Source organism: Bufo bufo, chromosome 11, assembly GCF_905171765.1.
Source record: "Bufo bufo chromosome 11, aBufBuf1.1, whole genome shotgun sequence".
NCBI lineage: Eukaryota > Metazoa > Chordata > Amphibia > Anura > Bufonidae > Bufo > Bufo bufo.
This window is the reverse complement of record NC_053399.1, coordinates 90,032,001-90,054,593: the sequence shown is the minus strand read 5'-3', so window position 1 is coordinate 90,054,593 and position 22,593 is coordinate 90,032,001. Positions and strand designations below refer to the sequence as shown.

The window sequence follows — 22,593 nt, the reverse complement described above, 5'->3', positions numbered from 1 at the left end:
ACTGTAGCACCTCTCAAGGACAAAATTTGGATATCACACATGTTCCTACTGTACTAACGTATGCTATATTTTTTTGCAGGTGCTAAGAGACCTTCTTACAAGGGATTTTACGTTCCGGAGAAGTATGAGGATACATGAGAAGCTCAACCTGTAAATATACGTCTTTTCCCAAAATTTGGAATGCTCATAGTTTCAGCGACAATCTCTTAAGAGGAGCTGTCCACTTTGCATGGTGCTGAACTCAACTATCGCAAGGAAGTCAAGAGTTCAGGAAGAAGAACCTTGATAGTTTTGAGATTTCATTACCAGGTTAGAGAGGCATTCATCGGTCACCATGGATGAAGGATTCAGAGATCGGACTGCTTTTATACGAGGGGCCAAAGACATTGCTAAGGAGGTTAAAAAACATGCCACAAAGAAGGTTGGAAAAGGGGTAGATAAGGTGCAAGACGAGTACACCAAACGTTCTTACACTCGCTTCGAAGAAGACGATGATGACGATTATCAACCGCAGGATGGCTACTACCGAGGTGACCCCTTAAACGATGATGAAGGAGGTTCTAGCGATGCCACCGAAGGCCATGATGAGGACGACGAGATATACGAAGGCGAATATCAAGGCATCCCCAGAGCAGACTCCATGAAAGGAGACAACCTCAGCAATAACCAGCAGCTCGTAACAGAGTTTAAAGACTTTGAGGATCTAGAAGGTCAGAAGAAGAAGGACAAGGAAGAACTGGCCCAGCAGTACGAGGCAATCCTTCAAGAATGTGGACATGGAAGATTCCAGTGGACTCTCTATTTTGTTCTGGGACTCGCTCTCATGGCTGATGGGGTAGAAATTTTTGTAGTCGGGTTCGTCTTGCCAAGTGCAGAGAAGGACATGTGCTTATCTGACTCCAACAAAGGCATGCTGGGTAAGTGTATGTTGCTTCCAAGTTGATCACTGATGTTGTGCATGGTCCATGTGGGTTAATAAAGATATGGTGTACGACTAGATAGAATCTGAGAGAATTATCAATAGCTTTTTAAGATGTAATCCAATATGGTGAACACGGTGTGATAAGTTTGGTGCAACGCATTGGGCATAGTAGATACTTTTCTTTACGCCACCACATGCATAGTAGGCCAATAATTTGGGCCCAAAAATGGTGCACATCACATATATTTGGCGCATTTTATGTATCCTCATAGCCACACCCCTATTTATTAACGCTTTACAAAGCTATTCAGTTAGGCATAAAAATATATGAATTATATATTAAAAAAAGACCCATACATTTTCTCCAGCAGGTGGAACCTTTCTCATTGTGGCTCCATGATAGAGGAGGCTCTACTTATACTCATGGGCGTCCGCAGAAATTTTTCCAGGGGGGGGGCATAATTTTATTGACATCCATGCTCTGTTTGTTTCTGAGAATGTAATGAAGGGGAGGGGCGTATTCATTATCACAAAGTATAATAACGCATGAGCTGTGCGGTGGAGGATCCAGAGCCTGGTCTCGGGAGGGGCACTTCCAGATTATTTTCTGTCCCCCGCCACAGAACAAGGGTGCTTATAGAACAGACTACACACTGTAGAGGTATACTGTATATTGTGTGGCACAGTGTATGCTATATGTGTATAACATAAACATATTTCACATGAAAACTTACAATTACTTGGCTTTGCCCTTGGGGATCTCGGACACCACTTCACCACTTTGGCCGGGGGCTCGGCGGAGCTGATGTTGTGTTTTAAGGATTTGGAGAAGGGGCAGAGGGATAGCAGAGCAGGGAGAGGTTGGTAATGCCCCCCCCCCCTCCCAGTAGAAATAATTATCCTTATAATGTGACAGTGCAAAAAATACCCCCTTGTAATGCCCCCAGTTGAGCTAATGTCCCCATAGTGCCCCCATAATGTGCCAGTATAAAATACCCCTATATATTGCCCCGAGTAAATGCCTCCATAGTGCTCCTCTCTCCCCTTCCTCCTAGTGCCCCCCATAATGTACCAGTATAAAATGCCCCAGTAGATGCCCTCAGTGTCCCCCATAATTTGCAAGTATAAAATACCCCTTCTTAGTGCCCCCCGTAGATGACCCCATAGTACTCCTCTCCCCCCTTCCTCATAGTACCCACCATAATGTGTCGCAGTATAAAATTCTACTGTACAGAGCCCCCCATATAAAACACCCCTTCTTTGTGGCCTCAGTAGATGCCCCTATAGTGCCCCCAATAATGTGCCAGTAATAACAGCCCCCCATCATGTGCCAGTAATAACAGCCCCCCCATCATGTGCAAGTAATAACAGCCCCCCCATCATGTGCAAGTAATAACAGCCCCCCCATCATGTGCAAGTAATAACAGCCCCCCCATCATGTGCAAGTAATAACAGCCCCCCCATCATGTGCAAGTAATAACAGCCCCCCCATCATGTGCAAGTAATAACAGCCCCCCATCATGTGCCAGTAATGACAGCCCCCCCTTGTGCCAGTAATGACAGCCCCCCATTATGTGCCAGTAGCCAGAGACCCCATTATGTGCCAGTAGCCAGAGACCCCCATTATGTGCCAGTAGTCAGAGACCCCCATTATGTGCCAGTAGTCAGAGACCCCCATTATGTGCCAGTGGCCACCAGTATTTTACACCAAAAAAAATAGACACTTATACTTACCTCCTTGGCAGCGATGCGATGCAGGCCTCTTCTGGCCTGTGTCCAGCGCTGTACGGCTCAGGCGGCGCGATGACGTCATCGCGCCGCCTGCGCCGGCCTCTGATAGGCTGCCGGCCTAGTGCCTGCAGCCTATCAGAGGAAGGGAAAGGGACACGCCTCTCCCTCCCCTGCCTCAGCACAGTCATCTGTATCGCTGTCCTGAGGACGGCAATACAGATGACTATGGAGATGAATGCTTCCACAATGGAAGCGTTCATCTCCCTGTGCCAGAATGGGTGTCCTGTGCCCACCATAGTTATGGAATGGCAGGTTGAGCATGCTGCCGTTCCATTCATTCTCTATGGGATTGCGGGAGGTAGGCAAGCAAAAAGCTTTTGCACCAGTTAGAATATCCCTCTTTATTAGAAGGGTCTCTTGACAACAAGCTGATCACAAAGTGTCCTCCTGTTGTGACCGCCAGCGATCAGCTGTAATCTGAGGAGATACCTAGCAGTAAGTGTTCAGTTTCCCTGCAGCACCACCACAGGGGAAATGAGGTATTACACGGTCTCCATTCAAATCCATGTGTGATCCAGGAGAGGTCCTCCAGAGTGAAAGGCACCGCTCTCTACTCTGGAAAAGCAATGAGGATCCTGAAGAGGGGACCATTTCCTAAAACTCCTTAGAAGATCGGTTTTCTAAGCTAGACAAGCCCTTTAAGCTAAAATCCTGTATACTTCATTACGGATCCTGCTGGGGATAGAAGCGCACAGCATACATCATCATCGCATTTAATGAGGTTGAATTCCCTCTTCAGCACTTCTGCTAAAGTCTCCTTCAAGTGACCTTCAAATCCTTCCTGGGAGATCCACAAATCTCATCTCCAAGGAGGAGGAAATCTATTGATCTTCCAGGATAGTCAGAAATCTCCATTACAAACCACTTTCCTGATCGATCCTTTTTCCTTTTAAAATCCAGCGAGGGAAGCCCTGACATCCTTCAGCAGAGTTGTATTCTTAGGCCTCATTCGGAGGCACTGTCAGTTTTTCATGGCCATTTTGCATCAGTTTTTAGCAGCCATTAAAAAAAGATGAATTTCATTTGTTTGCCCCTGCAGTGCCCTCAGTATAGATGATGACCCCCATAGGTCCCCAGAATAGATAATGTCTCCCATAGTGTCCCCAGTATAAATAATGGCCCCCATTGTGTCCTCCAATATAGATAATGGCCCCCATAGTGTCCCTTAGTATAGATAATGACCCCTTTGTGCCCCCCAGTATAGATAATAGAACTATTTGTGCCCCCCAGTATAGATAATAGAACTATTTGTGCCCCCCAGTATAGATAATAGAACTATTTGTGCCCCCCAGTATAGATAATAGAACTCTTTGTGCCCCCCAGTATAGATAATATAACTTTTTGTGCCCTCCAGTATAGATAATGGAACTCTTTGTTCCCCCCAGTATAGATAATATAACTTTTTGTTCCCCCCAGTATAGATAATATAACTTTTTGTGCCCCCCAGTATAGATAATGGAATTCTTTGTGCCCCCCAGTATAGATAATATAACTTTTTGTGCCCCCCAGTATAGATAATAGAACTTTTTGTGCCCCCCAGTATAGATAATAGAACTCTTTGTGCCCCCCAGTATAGATAATGGAACTCTTTGTTCCCCCCAGTATAGATAATAGAACTCTTTGTGCCCCCAGTATAGATAATAGAACTCTTTGTGCCCCCCAGTATAGATAATAGAACTCTTTGTGCCCCCCAGTATAGATAATAGAACTCTTTGTGCCCCCAGTATAGATAATAGAACTCTTTGTTTCCCCCAGTATAGATAATAGAACTTTTTGTGCCCCCCAGTATAGATAATGGAACTCTTTCTGCCCCCCAGTATAGATAATGGAACTCTTTCTGCCCCCCAGTATAGATAATAGAACTCTTTGTTCCCCCCAGTATAGATAATAGAACTCTTTGTGCCCCCAGTATAGATAATAGAACTCTTTGTGCCCCCCAGTATAGATAATAGAACTCTTTGTGCCCCCCAGTATAGATAATAGAACTCTTTGTGCCCCCAGTATAGATAATAGAACTCTTTGTTTCCCCCAGTATAGATAATAGAACTTTTTGTGCCCCCCAGTATAGATAATGGAACTCTTTCTGCCCCCCAGTATAGATAATGGAACTCTTTCTGCCCCCCAGTATAGATAATGGAACTCTTTCTGTCCCCCAGTATAGATAATGGAACTCTTTCTGCCCCCCAGTATAGATAATAGAACTCTTTGTGCCCCCAGTATAGATAATGGAACTCTTTGTGCCCCCCAGTATAGATAATGGAACTCTTTGTGCCCCCCAGTATAGATAATAGAACTCTTTGTTCCCCCCAGTATAGATCATGGAACTCTTTCTGTCCCCCAGTATAGATAATGGAACTCTTTGTGCCCCCCAGTATAGATAATGGAACTCTTTGTGCCCCCCAGTATAGATAATAGAACTCTTTGTGCCCCCCAGTATAGATAATGGAACTCTTTGTGCCCCCCAGTATAGATAATGGAACTCTTTGTGCCCCCTAGTATAGATAATGGAACTCTTTGTGCCCCCCAGTATAGATAATGGAACTCTTTGTGCCCCCCAGTATAGATAATGGAACTCTTTGTGCCCCCCAGTATAGATAATGGAACTCTTTGTGCCCCCCAGTATAGATAATGGAACTCTTTGAGCCCCCCAGTATAGATAATGGAACTCTTTGAGCCCCCCAGTATAGATAATGGAACTCTTTGAGCCCCCCAGTATAGATAATAGAACTCTTTGTGCCCCCTAGTATAGATAATGGAACTCTTTGAGCCCCCCAGTATAGATAATGGAACTCTTTGAGCCCCCCAGTATAGATAATGGAACTCTTTGAGCCCCCCAGTATAGATAATGGAACTCTTTGAGCCCCCCAGTATAGATAATGGCCGGCCTTTGTGTCCTTGGTATGATCCCCTCATCCAGTTGAACGCTCGGGATAATCGCTCCTTACTGGGCGCTGCAGGACCTGTGCTCCCATTGTGATCATGTGACGTCATGACGCTGTACAGGTCCTGCTACATCCAGCGAGGAGCGAGTGTTCCGCACATTCAAGTGGATGAGGTATTATATATATCTTTATTTAATTTGAACCCCTGAAAGACCCTTGTAGCCATTTTTAACGACCATCAGCCCGGTGCAGCCCACTGATGTGACATATTTGTGACATCAACAAGGCCAGGTGGTCTCATTCGGCCAGACAGCTGTACGTCCTGATCCCCCCTCATCCACGTGCTCCCGAGGCTCAGCTGAACATGCTCGTGTCCTAAATGGAGACGGAGGACGCCTCTGGCAGCGGCTTGTCTCCCCATGAACCAAAGGATGGGGCCTATCGAAAGCCAACTGCCTGATCTTTTGCAAGATCAGCACACTCTTGTCCTGCTGCAGTCATCCATTCAATAACGTAAAAAAAATGGAAATGAGACATCATATAGTATATGAACGTCTCTTTATAACAAAGCTGGAACCAGCCCTGGACCTCACATGGATCCAGGGGTGTGTCCTCTCTGCTACAGCTGGATAGAACTGAGCATGGACTTCCCTCTAAGCGAGCAGGACACAGAAATTTGGAAAATAACAAACAGCAGGTGGCGCTGTACAGATAGGTTTCATTGCATAACCCGATCCAGGTGCTGGTTTGAAAACTGTAGAATATTTTTTCCCTAGGCCTCAGTGACTTGTCCAACGCTCGATCAGCTCCCGATCCTTCCTGTGGACATGCATGCTTGGCCCTGCGTTGAGCGCATGCTTGGCCCTGCGTTGTGAGCGGGTTTTTTAAGGGTGAGGATACGAAGCCTCCCTAACTTAAATACATTTGCTATTATAAATGATAGATGAGCGCCTATTATTAGGCCGCGCACAGAACGAGCGGTTTCCTGGCGTGAGCCTTTCGCCGCTCCTCTCGGAGCCTCTCTCCTGCCCGCATGGTCAAAAAGGCAGCTTAGCCGGGAGCGTGTCCAACAGTTTGGAAAGTTGCTGCCGGCTGCGGGCAAGAATGAACCCATCCGCACACCCACACAGAAATCTAAGTGACGAGCAAATGTGAGGAACCTCTGCAAATCGGACGGACGTGGAGCAGCGCAAGCGCGCAGATTGAAGTGACTGCTCCAGAGAAACTAGGTCACTGTCTATAGGATGCCTCAGCACAATGCCTCCTGCTCACCAGAGCGTCGCCTTCCTGACGTTCACTCCTCAAATGATTAAGTCACTATTTTCTCCTACATTACATTTCATATCCAGCGCACTGAACCTGAGGAATCCGGAGGTTGTAGCTTATGTCACGCCGAGGTGAGCCTGGCTCCGTGCCCCTCTTCCCGTGGTGACTGGTCAAATGCAGCCCTGTCCCCTCTAATATAATCACATAGGATGATTCCACACATCACCAGGAATGCTCTGTGCTGCTGGGGGCTGTGCACATCTCAGTAACATAAATGGACAGGCCATTGCAGAAAAGATCGTCTCCTGAAATACTCTGTGCTGCTGGGGGGCCTTTGCTTTCACTGTTTATACCTTTTCCACTTGCCTACACTGCCCTCCTGACACTACGATATAACACCTTGGCGGCATCATCATGCAAGTAGTCACGTCACTGCAGAAAGATCATCTCCTGAAATACTCTGTGCTGCTGAGCCACTCCTAGGCACCAGTGCACAGATCTAGCCGCACCCTTTGCATTCCCTAAACTTACATCCCTGCTTGCATGTGTTCTCCTCCTAACATCCTGACATAGCCCCTGACACATGCTACACTAATATCATTGCATGAGTGGACAGGTCACTGCCTGCTGCAAAATCAGCCCACTCCTCTCCTGAAATACTCTGTGCTACTGACATACATTCAAAACCCTACGGGTATCCAGCAGCTGGGGTATATTTGCCATTAGCCCCCCTCTCAGCTAAACCTCTAGAAAGTGCCCATGTCTCATCACTACCATCATCACAAGGGTGGACAGGTCACTGCCTGCTGCAAAATCAGCCCACTCCTCTCCTGAAATACTCTGTGCTACTGACATACATTCAAAACCCTCCGGGTATCCAGCAGCTGGGGTATAGTTGCCATTAGCCCCCCTCTCAGTTAAACCTCTAGAAAGTGCCCATGTCTCATCACTATCATCATCACAAGGGTGGACAGGTCACTGCCTGCTGCAAAATCAGCACACTCCTCTCCTGAAATACTCTGTGCTACTGACATACATTCAAAACCCTACGGGTATCCAGCAGCTGGGGTATATTTGCCATTAGCCCCCCTCTCAGTTAAACCTCTAGAAAGTGCCCATGTCTCATCACTACCATCATCACAAGGGTGGACAGGTCACTGCCTGCTGCAAGATCAGCACACTCCTCTCCTGAAATACTCTGTGCTACTGACATACATTCAAAACCCTCCGGGTATCCAGCAGCTGGGGTATATTTGCCATTAGCCCCCCTCTCAGCTAAACCTCCAGAAAGTGCCCATGTCTCATCACTACCATCATCACAAGGGTGGACAGGTCACTGCCTGCTGCAAGATCAGCACACTCTTGTTCTTTTGCTTTCATCATGTTCCTGTCAGACTCTGAAGGGAGCACTGCAGTAAACCCTCCTCATTCAAATTCACTGCAAAAGCACAGACGATAGAAAGTGGAAGACCCCTTTAAGAATAGAAACTAATGTTTCATGCGTCACATTTTTCTTTCCTTGCGATCAGGAAAAAACAATGCGTGTCACTATACAAGCTGCGTACTAGCATTGATTGCACAGTCCTCGCACCAAGAAAGGCGTAAACAGCAGCAGCAAAGGCGAGTGGAAAGTCAGCGTGCAGACAGCAAGCAGTCACGACGCCGGCTACCTGCACGCTTATTAACGCCCTCAGTAATTAGAGCCATCAGGCAGGAGCTGTGATCGTCTCTAAATCAGCTCCATCAGACCTGATGATCGGGGGCGTGTGTCATCCGGAGCCTGTCACTGACTAAGGCCGGGGAGACGAACACCGCACTGGGCCTACCATGGAGATTAAGTAGGACAGGACTGATATAGAGCGATCCTGCTAGCCAGCAAAGAGCCGGGTTAGGAGCCATTATCTCAGGAAAGGAGACTGTGCAACTGACAATGACATGTGTGCAGAGCCCAATGTACAACATGTACCTGCAGGAGGCTAACGGTGTGCAAATATATTCATACACCACTGTATATTGAGAAAGTAACCTCATACATTACATTACTTATCCTGTACTGATCCTGAGTAACATCCTGTATTATACTCCAGAGCTGCACTCACTATTCTGATGGTGCAGTCACTGTGTACATACATTACTTATCCTGTACTGATCCTGAGTTACATCCTGTATTATACTCCAGAGCTGCACTCACTATTCTGCTGGTACAGTCACTGTGTACATACATTACTTATCCTGAGTTACATCCTGTATTATACTCCAGAGCTGCACTCACTATTCTGCTGGTGGGGTCACTGTGTACATACATTACTTATCCTGTACTGATCCTGAGTTACATCCTGTATTATACTCCAGAGCTGCACTCACTATTCTGCTGGTGGAGTCACTGTGTACATACATTACATTACTTATCCTGTACTGATCCTGAGTTACATCCTGTATTAGACTCCAGAGCTGCACTCACTATTCTGCTGGTGGAGTCACTGTGTACATACATTACTTATCCTGTACTGATCCTGAGTTACATCCTGTATTATACTCCAGAGCTGCACTCACTATTCTGCTGGTACAGTCACTGTGTACATACATTACTTATCCTGAGTTACATCCTGTATTATACTCCAGAGCTGCACTCACTATTCTGCTGGTGCAGTCACTGTGTACATACATTACTTATCCTGTACGGATCCTGAGTTACATCCTGTATTATACTCCAGAGCTGCACTCACTATTCTGCTGGTACAGTCACTGTGTACATACATTACTTATCCTGTACTGATCCTGAGTTACATCCTGTATTATACTCCAGAGCTGCACTCACTATTCTGCTGGTGGAGTCACTGTGTACATACATTACATTACTTATCCTGTACTGATCCTGAGTTACATCCTGTATTAGACTCCAGAGCTGCACTCACTATTCTGCTGGTGGAGTCACTGTGTACATACATTACTTATCCTGTACTGATCCTGAGTTACATCCTGTATTATACTCCAGAGCTGCACTCACTATTCTGCTGGTACAGTCACTGTGTACATACATTACTTATCCTGAGTTACATCCTGTATTATACTCCAGAGCTGCACTCACTATTCTGCTGGTGCAGTCACTGTGTACATACATTACTTATCCTGGACTGATCCTGAGTTACATCCTGTATTATACTCCAGAGCTGCACTCACTATTCTGCTGGTGGAGTCACTGTGTACATACATTACATTACTTATCCTGTACTGATCCTGAGTTACATCCTGTATTATACTCCAGAGCTGCACTCACTATTCTGCTGGTGCAATCACTGTGTACATACATTACTTATCCTGTACTGATCCTGAGTTACATCCTGTATTATACTCCAGAGCTGCACTCACTATTCTGCTGGTGGAGTCACTGTGTACATACATTACTTATCCTGTACTGATCCTGAGTTACATCCTGTATTATACTCCAGAGCTGCACTCACTATTCTGCTGGTGCAGTCACTGTGTACATACATTACTTATCCTGTACTGATCCTGAGTTACATCCTGCATTATACTCCAGAGCTGCACTCACTATTCTGCTGGTGCAGTCACTGTGTACATACATTACATTACTTATCCTGTACTGATCCTGAGTTACATCCTGTATTATACTCCAGAGCTGCACTCACTATTCTGCTGGTGCAGTCACTGTGTACATACATTACTTATCCTGTACTGATCCTGAGTTACATCCTGTATTATACTCGAGAGCTGCACTCACTATTCTGCTGGTGCAGTCACTGTGTACATACATTACTTATCCTGTACTGATCCCCAGTTACATCCTGTATTATACTCCAGAGCTGCACTCACTATTCTGCTGGTGCAGTCACTGTGTACATACATTACTTATCCTGTACTGATCCTGAGTTACATCCTGTATTATACCCCAGAGCTGCGCTCACTATTCTGCTGGTGCAGTCACTGTGTACATACATGACTTATCCTGTACTGATCCCCAGTTACATCCTGTATTATACTCCAGAGCTGCACTCACTATTCTGCTGGTGCAGTCACTGTGTACATACATTACTTATCCTGTACTGATCCTGAGTTACATCCTGTATTATACTCCAGAGCTGCACTCACTATTCTGCTGGTGCAGTCACTGTGTACATACATTACTTATCCTGTACTGATCCTGAGTTACATCCTGTATTATACTCCAGAGCTGCACTCACTATTCTGCTGGTGCAGTCACTGTGTACATACATTACTTATCCTGTACTGATCCTGAGTTACATCCTGTATTATACTCCAGAGCTGCACTCACTATTCTGCTGGTGGAGTCACTGTGTACATACATTACTTATCCTGTACTGATCCTGAGTTACATCCTGTATTATATTCCAGAGCTGCACTCACTATTCTGCTGGCGTACACACACCACATAGACATTATAGCTCTATCCAGACCCTTCCATAACCGCATTTACTACCATTGCACCTAAACCATCTCATCTTCCAAGTTCATGTCCCTTCATCATAATAAATTGGTTTCTGCTTCCCATAAAATGAGCACAGCCCGGAGTTCATCCCGCCCGCAGCTGAATAAATCCTGCGTCCTCCGCTGCTGACTCACAACGCCCCAGCTGCTTATTAGAAACCCTGCACCCCCCCCACCACTGACTCGGAGGCCAGTAGGAAGGGCAGCGGATGGGGCCTCTGGCATGGATGGACTTAACTGCACGTCACCCCTCCTTCCAGTCCTGGAAGCCTTCGCCTTATAATTTCACGTCCTGATTACATATTTATGTGGAAATCCTCTGGTGGATTTTAAGTTTGGAAGCAAATATTTGACGTTAAATAATATTTGCATAATTAATTTATCCGAGATTTTAATTTCCATATGTACGTGAATAAAACATGGCGGCAGATGTAACAGAGCTTTACCAACGCCAATCCCGGCTGCAGAATGTGTAGAAAAACATTTCCTACAGCGCCACCACAGGAGAAATAAAGGATTGCACACTGAATTCAATAGGCTGTGTTGGGTCCTCCAGGGCAAGGGGCACTCTTTGTAGCTGCTCTCTGATCTTCTAGATCAGGGTTCATCCATAGCTTAGCTCCTAATGAGGGATGTGAGAAATGGGTTTTCTAAACTAAACAACCCTGTTGAATTGGTTGTCCTGTGTCATACAAAAATTAAAGCTGTCGGACAAAAGCTAATTTTCTGCTGACAACCTCCATACACTTGCATTCCTAGCTTGGACGAGGATGTATGTGTTCCCAGTAGGGTGAGAGGTAAACCACAGCCTCTCCCAGTAGATTCTATCCCAGGAGAACCAAAGGATCAGGCATGTTAACGTCAAACCGCCTGATCCTTCTTTCCCCTAACCACTTCATCTATGGTTGGCCAGTCCCACCAAAAATGGACAACTTTTGTCCATTGTGTCAAGTAAAAGGAAGACGGTCTTAGGGTTGGGTTGGGTTGCCCAGAGCAACCAATCAGAGCTCACCTTTCATTTCTTAAAATGTTCTGAAAAAATGAAAGGTGACCTCTGATTGGTTGTTATAGGCAACCAAGACAGTGTGACAGTTTTGATAAATAAGGCCCAACGTCTCCAAACCTCTCCCTAATCACCATTATAAAGCAGCACACAACTGATTGGCAGCAGGCAAATCTTTATTGATTGCTAAGATGACAGAAGATGGTAGACAATATGGCAGCTTGGATCCCACAGGATGGTATTAGTGGGTGATAGCATATGATGGTACAGTCACGTCCATTGGTTAACAGGTTAAGGTCATATCCGATGGTTAAAGTCATAGCCGGTGGGTAAGGTCATATCCAGTGGTAAAGTCATAGCCGGTGGGTAAGGTCATATCCAGTGGTAAAGTCACATTCGGTAGGTAAGGTCATATCCAGTGGTAAAGTCACATTCGGTAGGTAATGTCATATCCAGTAAAAAGTGAAATGAGCAGAGTTTGGCAGAGGAAGATGAAGATGGAAGATCTTAAGGAAAGATGGAAGGAGAATTGAGGTGGAGTCGTCCATGGAGGAGTTCAGGATCACAGGAGATACTTTGCATTGGCGATACGCTGGAGGTGGCAACTGCAGGTGGTGAAAGTCAGCAGCAAGGCATGGAGAGCTGGTAAAATAAAAGGAAACGTTCATGGTTCTATCATGGAGATCAGTGTGGACTATAAAGGGCACAATTACATGGTAAACCGGTGGCACAGCTCACAGGAGATTATCCAGCGCTGTGTACTTACCTGTATAGAGGTAGATAGATTCCATTCGAGATCCAGAGGTGGATATTGGGTCACATCATGTTCGAGGAGACAGAGGAAAGACTTGTTTCAGGTGCATCTGGTGTAGACAGGATGGGGAGCAATTTAATGCATGGGCGCTGTGTGGTAGTGGGCAGCCCACGATGAGCAGACAAAAGGGAGATCCTCAAAGATCTCTTGCAGGTGGTCATAGATCGGATCCTTCCCTTCTTCACTGCAGGGCACAGGAATTTGCATTGTCGCCTGTGCATCGGTGGAATCTTTGCCTATTTCAATTGGTGATGGTATTTTTCCGTCGTCCATGTCATCCCAATGAATAGAGGAGAAAAATGGGTGTTTCTTTATGTCCCCGTGTACCCCTAATCTGCAAGACTGATTTTTACACAGGAGTCTTCTTAATAAGTCCACAGTTTCAAGGTCTATAAAGCTGTCGTACGTTGGCTCATGCTCCAGGACCTGCTTTTCGATGTCTTCATATGTATGCCCACGGAAAGGGCTTCCTCCAACAACCATGATGTATGTTATGACTCCAAGGGCAAACCAGTCAACCGAGGCACCGTATGGCTTTTGCAGGATCATTTCTGGTGCCCCATAGCCGGGAGTCCCATTATAGTCTGTTGTGGTTGTAACCTCATCATCGATGCAGAGGCCGAAATCTGTAATTTTAATGTGCCCTTCTCTGGTCAGCATCACGTTGTTGGGTTTTAAATCTCGGTGGATGATCCCTTTAGTATGTAGAAATTGTATCCCACAGACCAGCTCGGCAGCAATGAATTTGATGGTGGGGTAGTCTAGCCACACGTTCTCTATGATGAGGTTGGAAAGTGTACCCCCGCTGACCAGCTCCATGATGTAATAAACATAGTTTTCTGTGTGAAGGGCACCATATCCATGCACCAGGAACCTGCTGCCATGCGTTATTTGTAGGACACGGCCCTCCACTAGTCCTGATCTATATTCTGTGAGGAGCCTCTTTTGGATGGTCTTGACAGCCACGCGGTGTTTCATGATGGAATCCGTTGCTAACATCACTTTCCCATAACCTCCTTCTCCCAGGACATGGTGGAACGTGAATTTGTCCAGGGTTAAGGGAACTGTGGCGGTAGAAGAGTCCTCCACTGACTTGCACGTCTCCTGGGCAGCTGTTTTAAATATTTTACTGGGTCCGGCCTGTTCCTCATCCATTTTAACTCCGGAGCTGCGCTCCGTCTCGGGTCTCTTTTTTCCCCTAGTCATTTTCTCTTTTCCTTTTGGATCGTTCCTCTCTTTCTTGGATCTTTTCTTTAATGCACCATGGCCCTCTGTGATCTTTTTTTTAGGAGAGACGCTGCTTCCTCTTGATCTCTTCCTTGATCCTAGAGGTTCGGTTCTTTTTCGTTTTCTTGATCGCTCCTGAGCGCACCTTTCTCCAGCCTCTCTAGATGTCTTAGATGTCTCAGATGTCTCACTAGGAATTAAACTGTTCTTGCTTTCCTTATTACTTTGAGAAGAAAGAAGCAAGAATTTTCTTCCTTTCTTTACAATGATATCTTTGGTGTTTATCAGACCTCCAGCAAGTCTGCTCCAACACCTTTGTAGCCCCATCATGAAAGAAGGTTTTGTACTTAGCTTTTTGTCTGAAGGTGTGGTCTCCTTCACCTGGTGGCTACATCCCTCTGCAGGATCTTCCTTCCTTCTGGATCTTCTCCTCTTTGGGGTAACTCCATCTTTCCCTTTCTCACTCTTTTCTTCCTCCGGTGATGTTTTTTTTAGCTTTCTTTTTCTTCTGAAACCCATGATGAGGTTTAGGTCATCAGCAGAACAGTTCTACACATTGAAATGCAGAACAAGTGAATTCAGTCAGTCACTTCACTCTAAGGTCTGTGAAATCTGACATTCTAAAGTCAGTTGCTAGTACACGTTTTGTGATGTCACCATTATGAGGTCAAAAACATTCTAAAAGCCACGCCCATAAACCAAGATGGTAGTTTGTGATCATTGTGAGGTCACATCCAGGATGTCAATTCCAACAGCCTTAAAGGTATACACTCTATATTGTAAATATTAATTTGCGCAGAATAAAAACGCTAGAGCTTTAAGCATCTAACGTAAGCCAAAAAAGTGCCATATGATGGTCTCATCCTCTAGACGGGGATTGAACTGTTTTAGGTAACCACCTCTTCCTTGAGAGTTACATCTCTGAACCTTTGCGTAGGGATCAGGGATCACACAGCCGCCGATTATCTGATTCTCATAAAGACTTACAAAGGCCAGGCCTTATGGGGAATGCAAAAAGTAAGCGTCTGATGAGAAGAGAATAAAGTTGCAGTTGGCTTTACATAAACCTCCCTGACCTCTCATGGTGCCGAGGTGAGCCATGTGCCTCGTAAAACAGCTTAATTTGCAGCTTCCTAAGGGCTCTCTGCTTGCACCTTGAGAAGGTCTGCATATAGCTACCATAGGCTTTGACTGTTTCTACATTCAGTACCTTGTAGAGGCCGTCAATTATAATGGGGTCAAATGGCTTGTGTGAGGAATTACAGCTTGGACCTATTCACTTTAATGGAGCTTATCAGCAATACCAGACACAACCCATGGAGAAGAGTCTTTCTGGAAAAAAGACCAGCCCCTAGTTTAATGAAAATGCACGATAAAGAGTCAGATTAGGATTAATGTATGTACTTCTTCATGATCTGTCTGCAGGTCTCATCGTCTACCTCGGTATGATGGTGGGAGCGTTCCTCTGGGGAGGACTGGCTGACCGAATGGGAAGAAGACAGTGCCTGATCATGTCTCTCTCCGTCAACAGCGTGTTCGCCTTCTTTTCTTCGTTTGTTCAAGGCTATGGCACTTTCTTGTTCTGCAGACTTTTATCTGGAGTAGGGTAAGATCACATTATCTATATACTGTATCTCCTATCTATTATCTATCTATCTATTTATTATCTATCTCATATCTATCATCTATCTATCTATCTATCTCATATCTATCTATTATCTATCTATCTATCTCATATCTATCTATCTATCTCATATCTATCTATTATCTATCTCATATCTATCTATCTATTAAATATTATCTATCTATCTATATATCTCATTATCTATCTCATATCTATCTATCTATCTATCTATCAAATATTATCTATCTATCTCATATCTATCTATCTATCTATCTCATATCTATCTATCTATCTATCTATCTATCTATCTCATATCTATCTATCTATCTATCTATCTATCTCATATCTATCTATCTCATATCTATCTCATATCTATCTCATATCTATCTATCTATCTATCTATCAAATATTATCTATCTATCTCATATCTATCTATCTATCTCATATCTATCTATCTATCTCATATCTATCTCATATCTATCTATCTATCAAATATTATCTATCTATCTATCAAATATTATCTATCTATCTATCACATATATCTTTCTGCTGCAGCTCTCTCCCTATCACAGCTCAGGGGGAGTGTCCTTTCTGCTGCAGCTCTCCCCCTATCACAGCTCAGGGGGTGTGTCCTTTCTGCTGTAGCTCTTTTTCTGTAACTGCCACAGCTTCTAACAGAAAATATGGCTGGTGACAGTTAAAGATTTAAACTGAGCATGTGCGACCACCCCAGTTAGATGGACAGAGCAGTAAGGAAAAGAAAGAACAGCAGGTGGTTGTAACATAGTAACATAGTAACATAGTACATAAGGCCGAAAAAAGACATTTGTCCATCCAGTTCGGCCTGTCATCCTACAAGTTGATCCAGAGGAAGGCAAAAAAACCCTGTGAGGTAGAAGCCAATTTTCCTCACTTTAGGGGAATAAAAAATTCCTTCCCGACTCCAATCAGGCAATCAGAATAACTCCCTGGATCAACGACCCCTCTCTAGTAGCTATAGCCTGTAATATTATTACACTCCAGAAATACATCCAGGCCCCTCTTGAATTCCTTTATTGTACTCACCATCACCACCTCCTCAGGCAGAGAGTTCCATAGTCTCACTGCTCTTACCGTAAAGAACCCTTTTCTATGTTTGTGTACAAACCTTCTTTCCTCCAAACGCAGAGGATGTCCCCTCGTCACAGTCACAGTCCTGGGGATAAATAGATGATGGGATAGATCTCTGTACTGCCCCCTGATATATTTATACATAGTAATTAGATCTCCCCTCAGTCGTCTTTTTTCTAACGTGAATAACCCTAATTTTGATAATCTTTCAGGATACTGTAGTTGCCCCATTCCAGTTATTACTTTAGTTGCCCTCCTCTGGACCCTCTCCAGCTCTGCTATGTCTGCCTTGTTTACAGGAGCCCAGAACTGTACACAGTACTCCATGTGTGGTCTGACCAGTGATTTGTAAAGTAGTAGGAATATGTTCTCATCACGGGCATCTATGCCCCTTTTGATGCAACCCATTATCTTATTGGCCTTGGCAGCCGCTGCCTGACACTGTTTTTTGCAGCTTAGTTTGCTGTTTATTAAAATTCCTAGATCCTTTTCCATGTCAGTGTTACCGAGTGTTTTACCATTTAGTATGTACGGGTGACTTGCATTATTCCTTCCCATGTGCATAACTTTACATTTCTCAGTGTTAAACCTCATCTGCCACTTATCTGCCCAAGCCTCCAATCTATCCAGATCCCTCTGTAGTAGTATACTGTCCTCTTCAGTGTTAATTACTTTACACAGTTTAGTGTCATCTGCGAAAATTGATATTTTACTATGCAAGCCTTCTACAAGATCATTAATAAATATATTGAAGAGAATAGGGCCCAATACTGACCCCTGAGGTACTCCACTAGTGACAGTGACCCAATCTGAGTATGTACCGTTAATAACCACCCTCTGTTTTCTATCATTGAGCCAGTTACTTACCCACTTACAGACGTTTTCTCCGAGTCCGAGCATTCTCATTTTATATACTAACCTTTTAAGAGGTACAGTGTCAAATGCTTTGGAGAAGTCCAGATACACGACATCCATTGATTCGCCGCTGTCAAGTCTACTAGTTGTCTACAGATACATTTTGGATTTTAGACTAGATTCACATTTGTGCTGGAGCTTCAATTGCAGATTCCATTAAATTTGGCAGAGCATATATCGCAGTATGCTACACTCTATTTTCCAGGTAAAATAACAGAAATCCTATGGAACCCCTTATAGTCAGTGGGGACTGTTGGACGCTGCTGGTGGGCATCATTTTATCTATTCCCCATTGCGACGGAACAGAAAACTGGAAATGATGACGCAGATGTGAACCTAACCTTACCCAGTTACCTAAGGCATTATGGCCTAATGATTTAAAAAAAATTGATTAATCTTCTTCATCGCCTTTGCAGCATCGGTGGATCTATTCCTATCGTCTTCTCCTATTTCTCTGAATTCCTGGCCCAGGAAAAGCGGGGAGAGCATCTGAGCTGGCTGTCCATGTTCTGGATGATCGGGGGGATCTACGCCTCGGCCATGGCCTGGGCTATCATTCCTCATTATGGTGAGTTAGGGTCATTATAAATAAGCAGGGGCTTATGGAAATCTAAAACTAGATGGTACCTTCACGTAGAGTAGACATGTCATTGTGCTATGCCACATCCTATAGAAATACATCACGCAATGGTTGATACTGAAGGCATCAATTAAAGGGACCACAGAAATTTGCATTTAAGGCATCAAGTTTTCATAGGAATAATGGAAGTCTTATGTTGCTGATGTCTTGTTGGCAGGCTATGGGGTGTGGTGCAGGAAATATCAGCTTGTGCCCTGCCTGGTTAATTGTAGCAGCAGCAGCCTCATCTCTCACACCATGTGGCTTCAGCTACACACTGCCGCCTGTTCCCTGCCATAAGCCTTTATATAATATCCAATAGTGACACCTAGTGTCATGATTTAATACTACAATTTCCATTAAATTACATGTAATCAGGGGGGCGTAACTACCATAGCGACTGCTATGGGGCCCAGGGCCAGAGGGGTCCCCGTTGGGATCATCTCCTCTTCTACTAGGGGTGAAAACTTGGTCTGGACTCTACCCTCTAAAGGAACAACTTTTAGCAAATGAGGCGGTGGAAAAAATGGCCCGAGGCGGAAACCCTTCTGTCCTATGTGGGCGGCCGCCTGGTTCGATCAGGTCTGCGTCTAGCCTTATCTCACCGTCTTTCATCTCTCGACAGGATGGAGTTTCCAGATGGGTTCAGCATATCAGTTCCACAGTTGGCGGGTGTTTGTCTTGGTTTGTGCATTTCCTTCTGTGTTCGCCATCGGAGCTCTGAACACCATGCCCGAGAGTCCTCGCTTCTACCTAGAGGTAAGATATGAACCTCTCTCTGGAAGAATGTTCTGAGATGGCTTAATATTTATCCTACGCAGGATCTACTTGTCATAAAGTGGTAGTCTCCTGCCTCTGACCATGGTTTTCCAGGTCATCAGTATCTGATCAGTGGGGGTACGAAAACCGCGACTCCTGCCGATCAGCAACTTGAGAAGGCATCGGCACCACGACCTTCTCCATCCTCACCAAGCACAGCGCCATCCATTTGATAGTGGCTGTGCTTGGTATTGCAGCTCAATGGGGCTGAGCTGCGCCTAGGCCATGTGACCAAATAACGTGACATCACATGGCCTTCTCGCTGCTTACCCTAGGCCAGTGACATCACGTTCATTGGTCACGTGGCCTAGGCGCAGCTCAGTCTCATTCAAGTGAATGGGACTGAGCTGCAATACCAAGCACAGCCGCTATGCAATGGACATGATGACCTATCTAGAAGTCAGAAAACCCCTTTAATCTGCAGTGTCCAGACATGTCATCTGGTCACCCAAGCAGGGGATGCCCTGCCAGCCACAGGTGGATGGCCCCCTTTAGGCATCAGAAGTGCCCAGGATCAGGGGCGCACCACCAATGAGGCCAGATGAGGCGATCGCCTCAGGCAGCACCAGGTAGGGGCAAGAGGGGGGCAGCGGAAGGGCCACGGCCAATGAGTGCTTTCATTGTGGCAAAGGGGTTAGGTTAATCATTTTGCGCTTTATTACCCAAAGTGCTTTGCATTGACGATAATAACTCATTTCTGAAATCTCTTCTAGAATGGAAAACACGACGAAGCTTGGATGGTGCTAAAGCAGGTCCATGACACCAACATGCGAGCCAAGGGCCACCCGGAAAGAGTCTTCTCTGTAAGTATAAAGATATTGCTTAGCGCTCAGTTAAAGGGGTATTCCGATGTCATAAAGTGATGGCATGACACGTCCTGAGAATGAAGGAGATTCATGCACGTCGCTGCATCCCCTTCACTTTTCTATCAACCTGCCTCAAATGTGTGTCGTCAGGAGCGCTGCTCTGCAGGGAAAAAGAGTGAAGTTGCAGCAGAGCTAAGTCAGCAATGCTTGAGGCTTATTAGTTCTCATCAGTGAGACGCTCCTCACACTGTCGCTATCACAGTGATTACATATAATTACCCTTCCTGGAAAGAAGGCAGAAACGTAACGTTTCTTCTCATCATCTGAGCAATTTCTAAAAGGGGGTTGAATTAAGGAGTCCCAAAGCTGCTAACCTTTGGCTTAAAGGCTATGTCCACCTTTGCGACCAATTCTTTTTTATCATTCCCAATAAATCGAATGCGGAAAAGGAAGGTAATAAAATAAATAAATAAATAAACAGGTATAGGCGTCTCCATGGTAACAGACAACACCAAAGTTCTGTGTAGTCTGATCGTGCAGTCTCTCTTCCATTTGCCAGAAGTAGAAGGCAGATAGAACAAATGTGACTGCAGGATCAGACTACGCAGAGTCTTGTTTGCTGTCTGTTACCATGGAAACATGTAGTCTGCATAGGATTTTTTTTTTTTTTTTAATTAACACCTATTGTCAAGTTGTCTCATTTCATACGCACAGAGGGAATAAAAGACATTGTTGGTCACGATAGGCGCGGCCTTGAAATGAAATAGCTTTATCGCTCATTTGGTGGCAAACAGTCTTTGTTAACCCTTTATTGACTGGCTGGTTTTGTCTCTACAGGTCACTCAGATAAAGTTCATTAAACAAGAGGATGAACTGATTGAGATTCAGTCAGACACAGGGACGTGGTACCGGCGCTGGATGATCCGGATACTTAATTTGTCTCAGCAGGTAGGTGCCAGGAGCGGAACCGAGGAGGATGTCTCTGATGAGATATCCCTTTGTGCCTGTTTCACGCTGGCCAAATGTGCTGCGTACTTCGCAGCAGAAACCGCCGCCACCGCGGTTCACTTTGCATACCATGGACCCGCTTGCACCTTAGATCTATTGAATAGACATCGCGCCAAGAAGGGTTATGTTCTATCTTGGCACAGTCACGGCTTTAAACCGCCGATCTGCAAACTGCAGCGCGGCAGAATTTTTGGCCAAAATTTATATATATATATTTTTTTTAAACATTTTGTATTTATATCCATGTTCTAAGCACTGGGACCTTTTCATGCTTTGCAGGTTTGGTCTAATTTCCACCAGTGCTTTGCCCCAGAATACAGACGCATCACCCTGATGATGATGGCGGTTTGGTTCACCATGTCTTTCAGGTTGGTATATTGTTCTAGACGAGACGTCTTGGGTGCCAGTATAGTTTTCCACGTTTCTGTTCGTTTTACAGAAAGCTGCTTTGGTTGCTAATAACAGCACTTAGTTTCGCTCACGGCCTCCTTGCTCCATCAAATTCTGAACTGCTCCGTGAAATTGCTGTCGTCATGGCAACCGCTGCAGGACCGTCTGGCTTCCTCCTCTCCGGACGAGACTCGAGATGGAGTCTGACAATCTTTTGGTCTTAGCTAATTCACATTTCCGTTTCAATGAAGTAGATCTGACGGCATTAGTCCCGATCGGTATTGAGCTGCCGCCCCGATACTACTCAGCTGTCAGATCTCAGGAGTCCAACGTAATTATTACCTCCGACAAGTGATGGTCAGCCAACAGCTCCTCCACCCCGAAGATGGCTTCCCACCACTTTTGATCTAGTCGTCATTAGAGTTTAGCATTTTTCAGCCAGAAATCAGAGGAACCCAAAGAATGACAAGCTCAGATCATGGCTCCTGACCACCCAGCTGCGCTGCTGGGACCATTCCCTGTACAGCCGGGTGGCCAGAGCCAGAGAACCGTAACAGGATGGACCTCTACGGCAGTACTGTAGACCTTTCATCCCGAAACCTAATTCCCCTAGAGGTTGGACCACCATCGATGATAAAATGAGTGATAAGAATTTGGTTCCTATGCAAAGAGGCTTTTGTAGCACTACTGTTTGGCTCTTAAAGGGGTTGTCCAGGATTTTGATATCAATGGCCTATCCTCTGGGTTGGCCATCAATATCAAACCAGCAGGGGTCCAACACACCGCACCTTTGCAGGTCAGTAAGGCTTTAAGGCAAGAGGCGTTGGTGCCACCACAACCTATAAACCAGGGATGCCCAAGGGCACAACGGACACGGAATAAAACAACGGCCTAAATGTTCCCCTTTATGCGTAAGCACCCATTTCTACT

General features: G+C 45.2%; 1 protein-coding gene across 1 annotated transcript in view; it reads left to right on the top strand.

The window, feature by feature from the left end:
* The first annotated feature begins 334 nt into the window (after positions 1 to 334).
* Positions 335 to 22,593, top strand: part of LOC120982498 (synaptic vesicle glycoprotein 2A-like) — a 33,636-nt gene continuing 11,377 nt past the window's right edge. The window contains exons 1-7 of the mRNA XM_040412691.1: positions 335 to 917; positions 15,798 to 15,978; positions 18,438 to 18,589; positions 19,266 to 19,399; positions 20,173 to 20,262; positions 21,103 to 21,213; positions 21,553 to 21,641. Of these exons, the coding sequence (XP_040268625.1) occupies positions 335 to 917; positions 15,798 to 15,978; positions 18,438 to 18,589; positions 19,266 to 19,399; positions 20,173 to 20,262; positions 21,103 to 21,213; positions 21,553 to 21,641 (1,340 nt within the window). The remainder of the gene's footprint in view (positions 918 to 15,797; positions 15,979 to 18,437; positions 18,590 to 19,265; positions 19,400 to 20,172; positions 20,263 to 21,102; positions 21,214 to 21,552; positions 21,642 to 22,593) is intronic.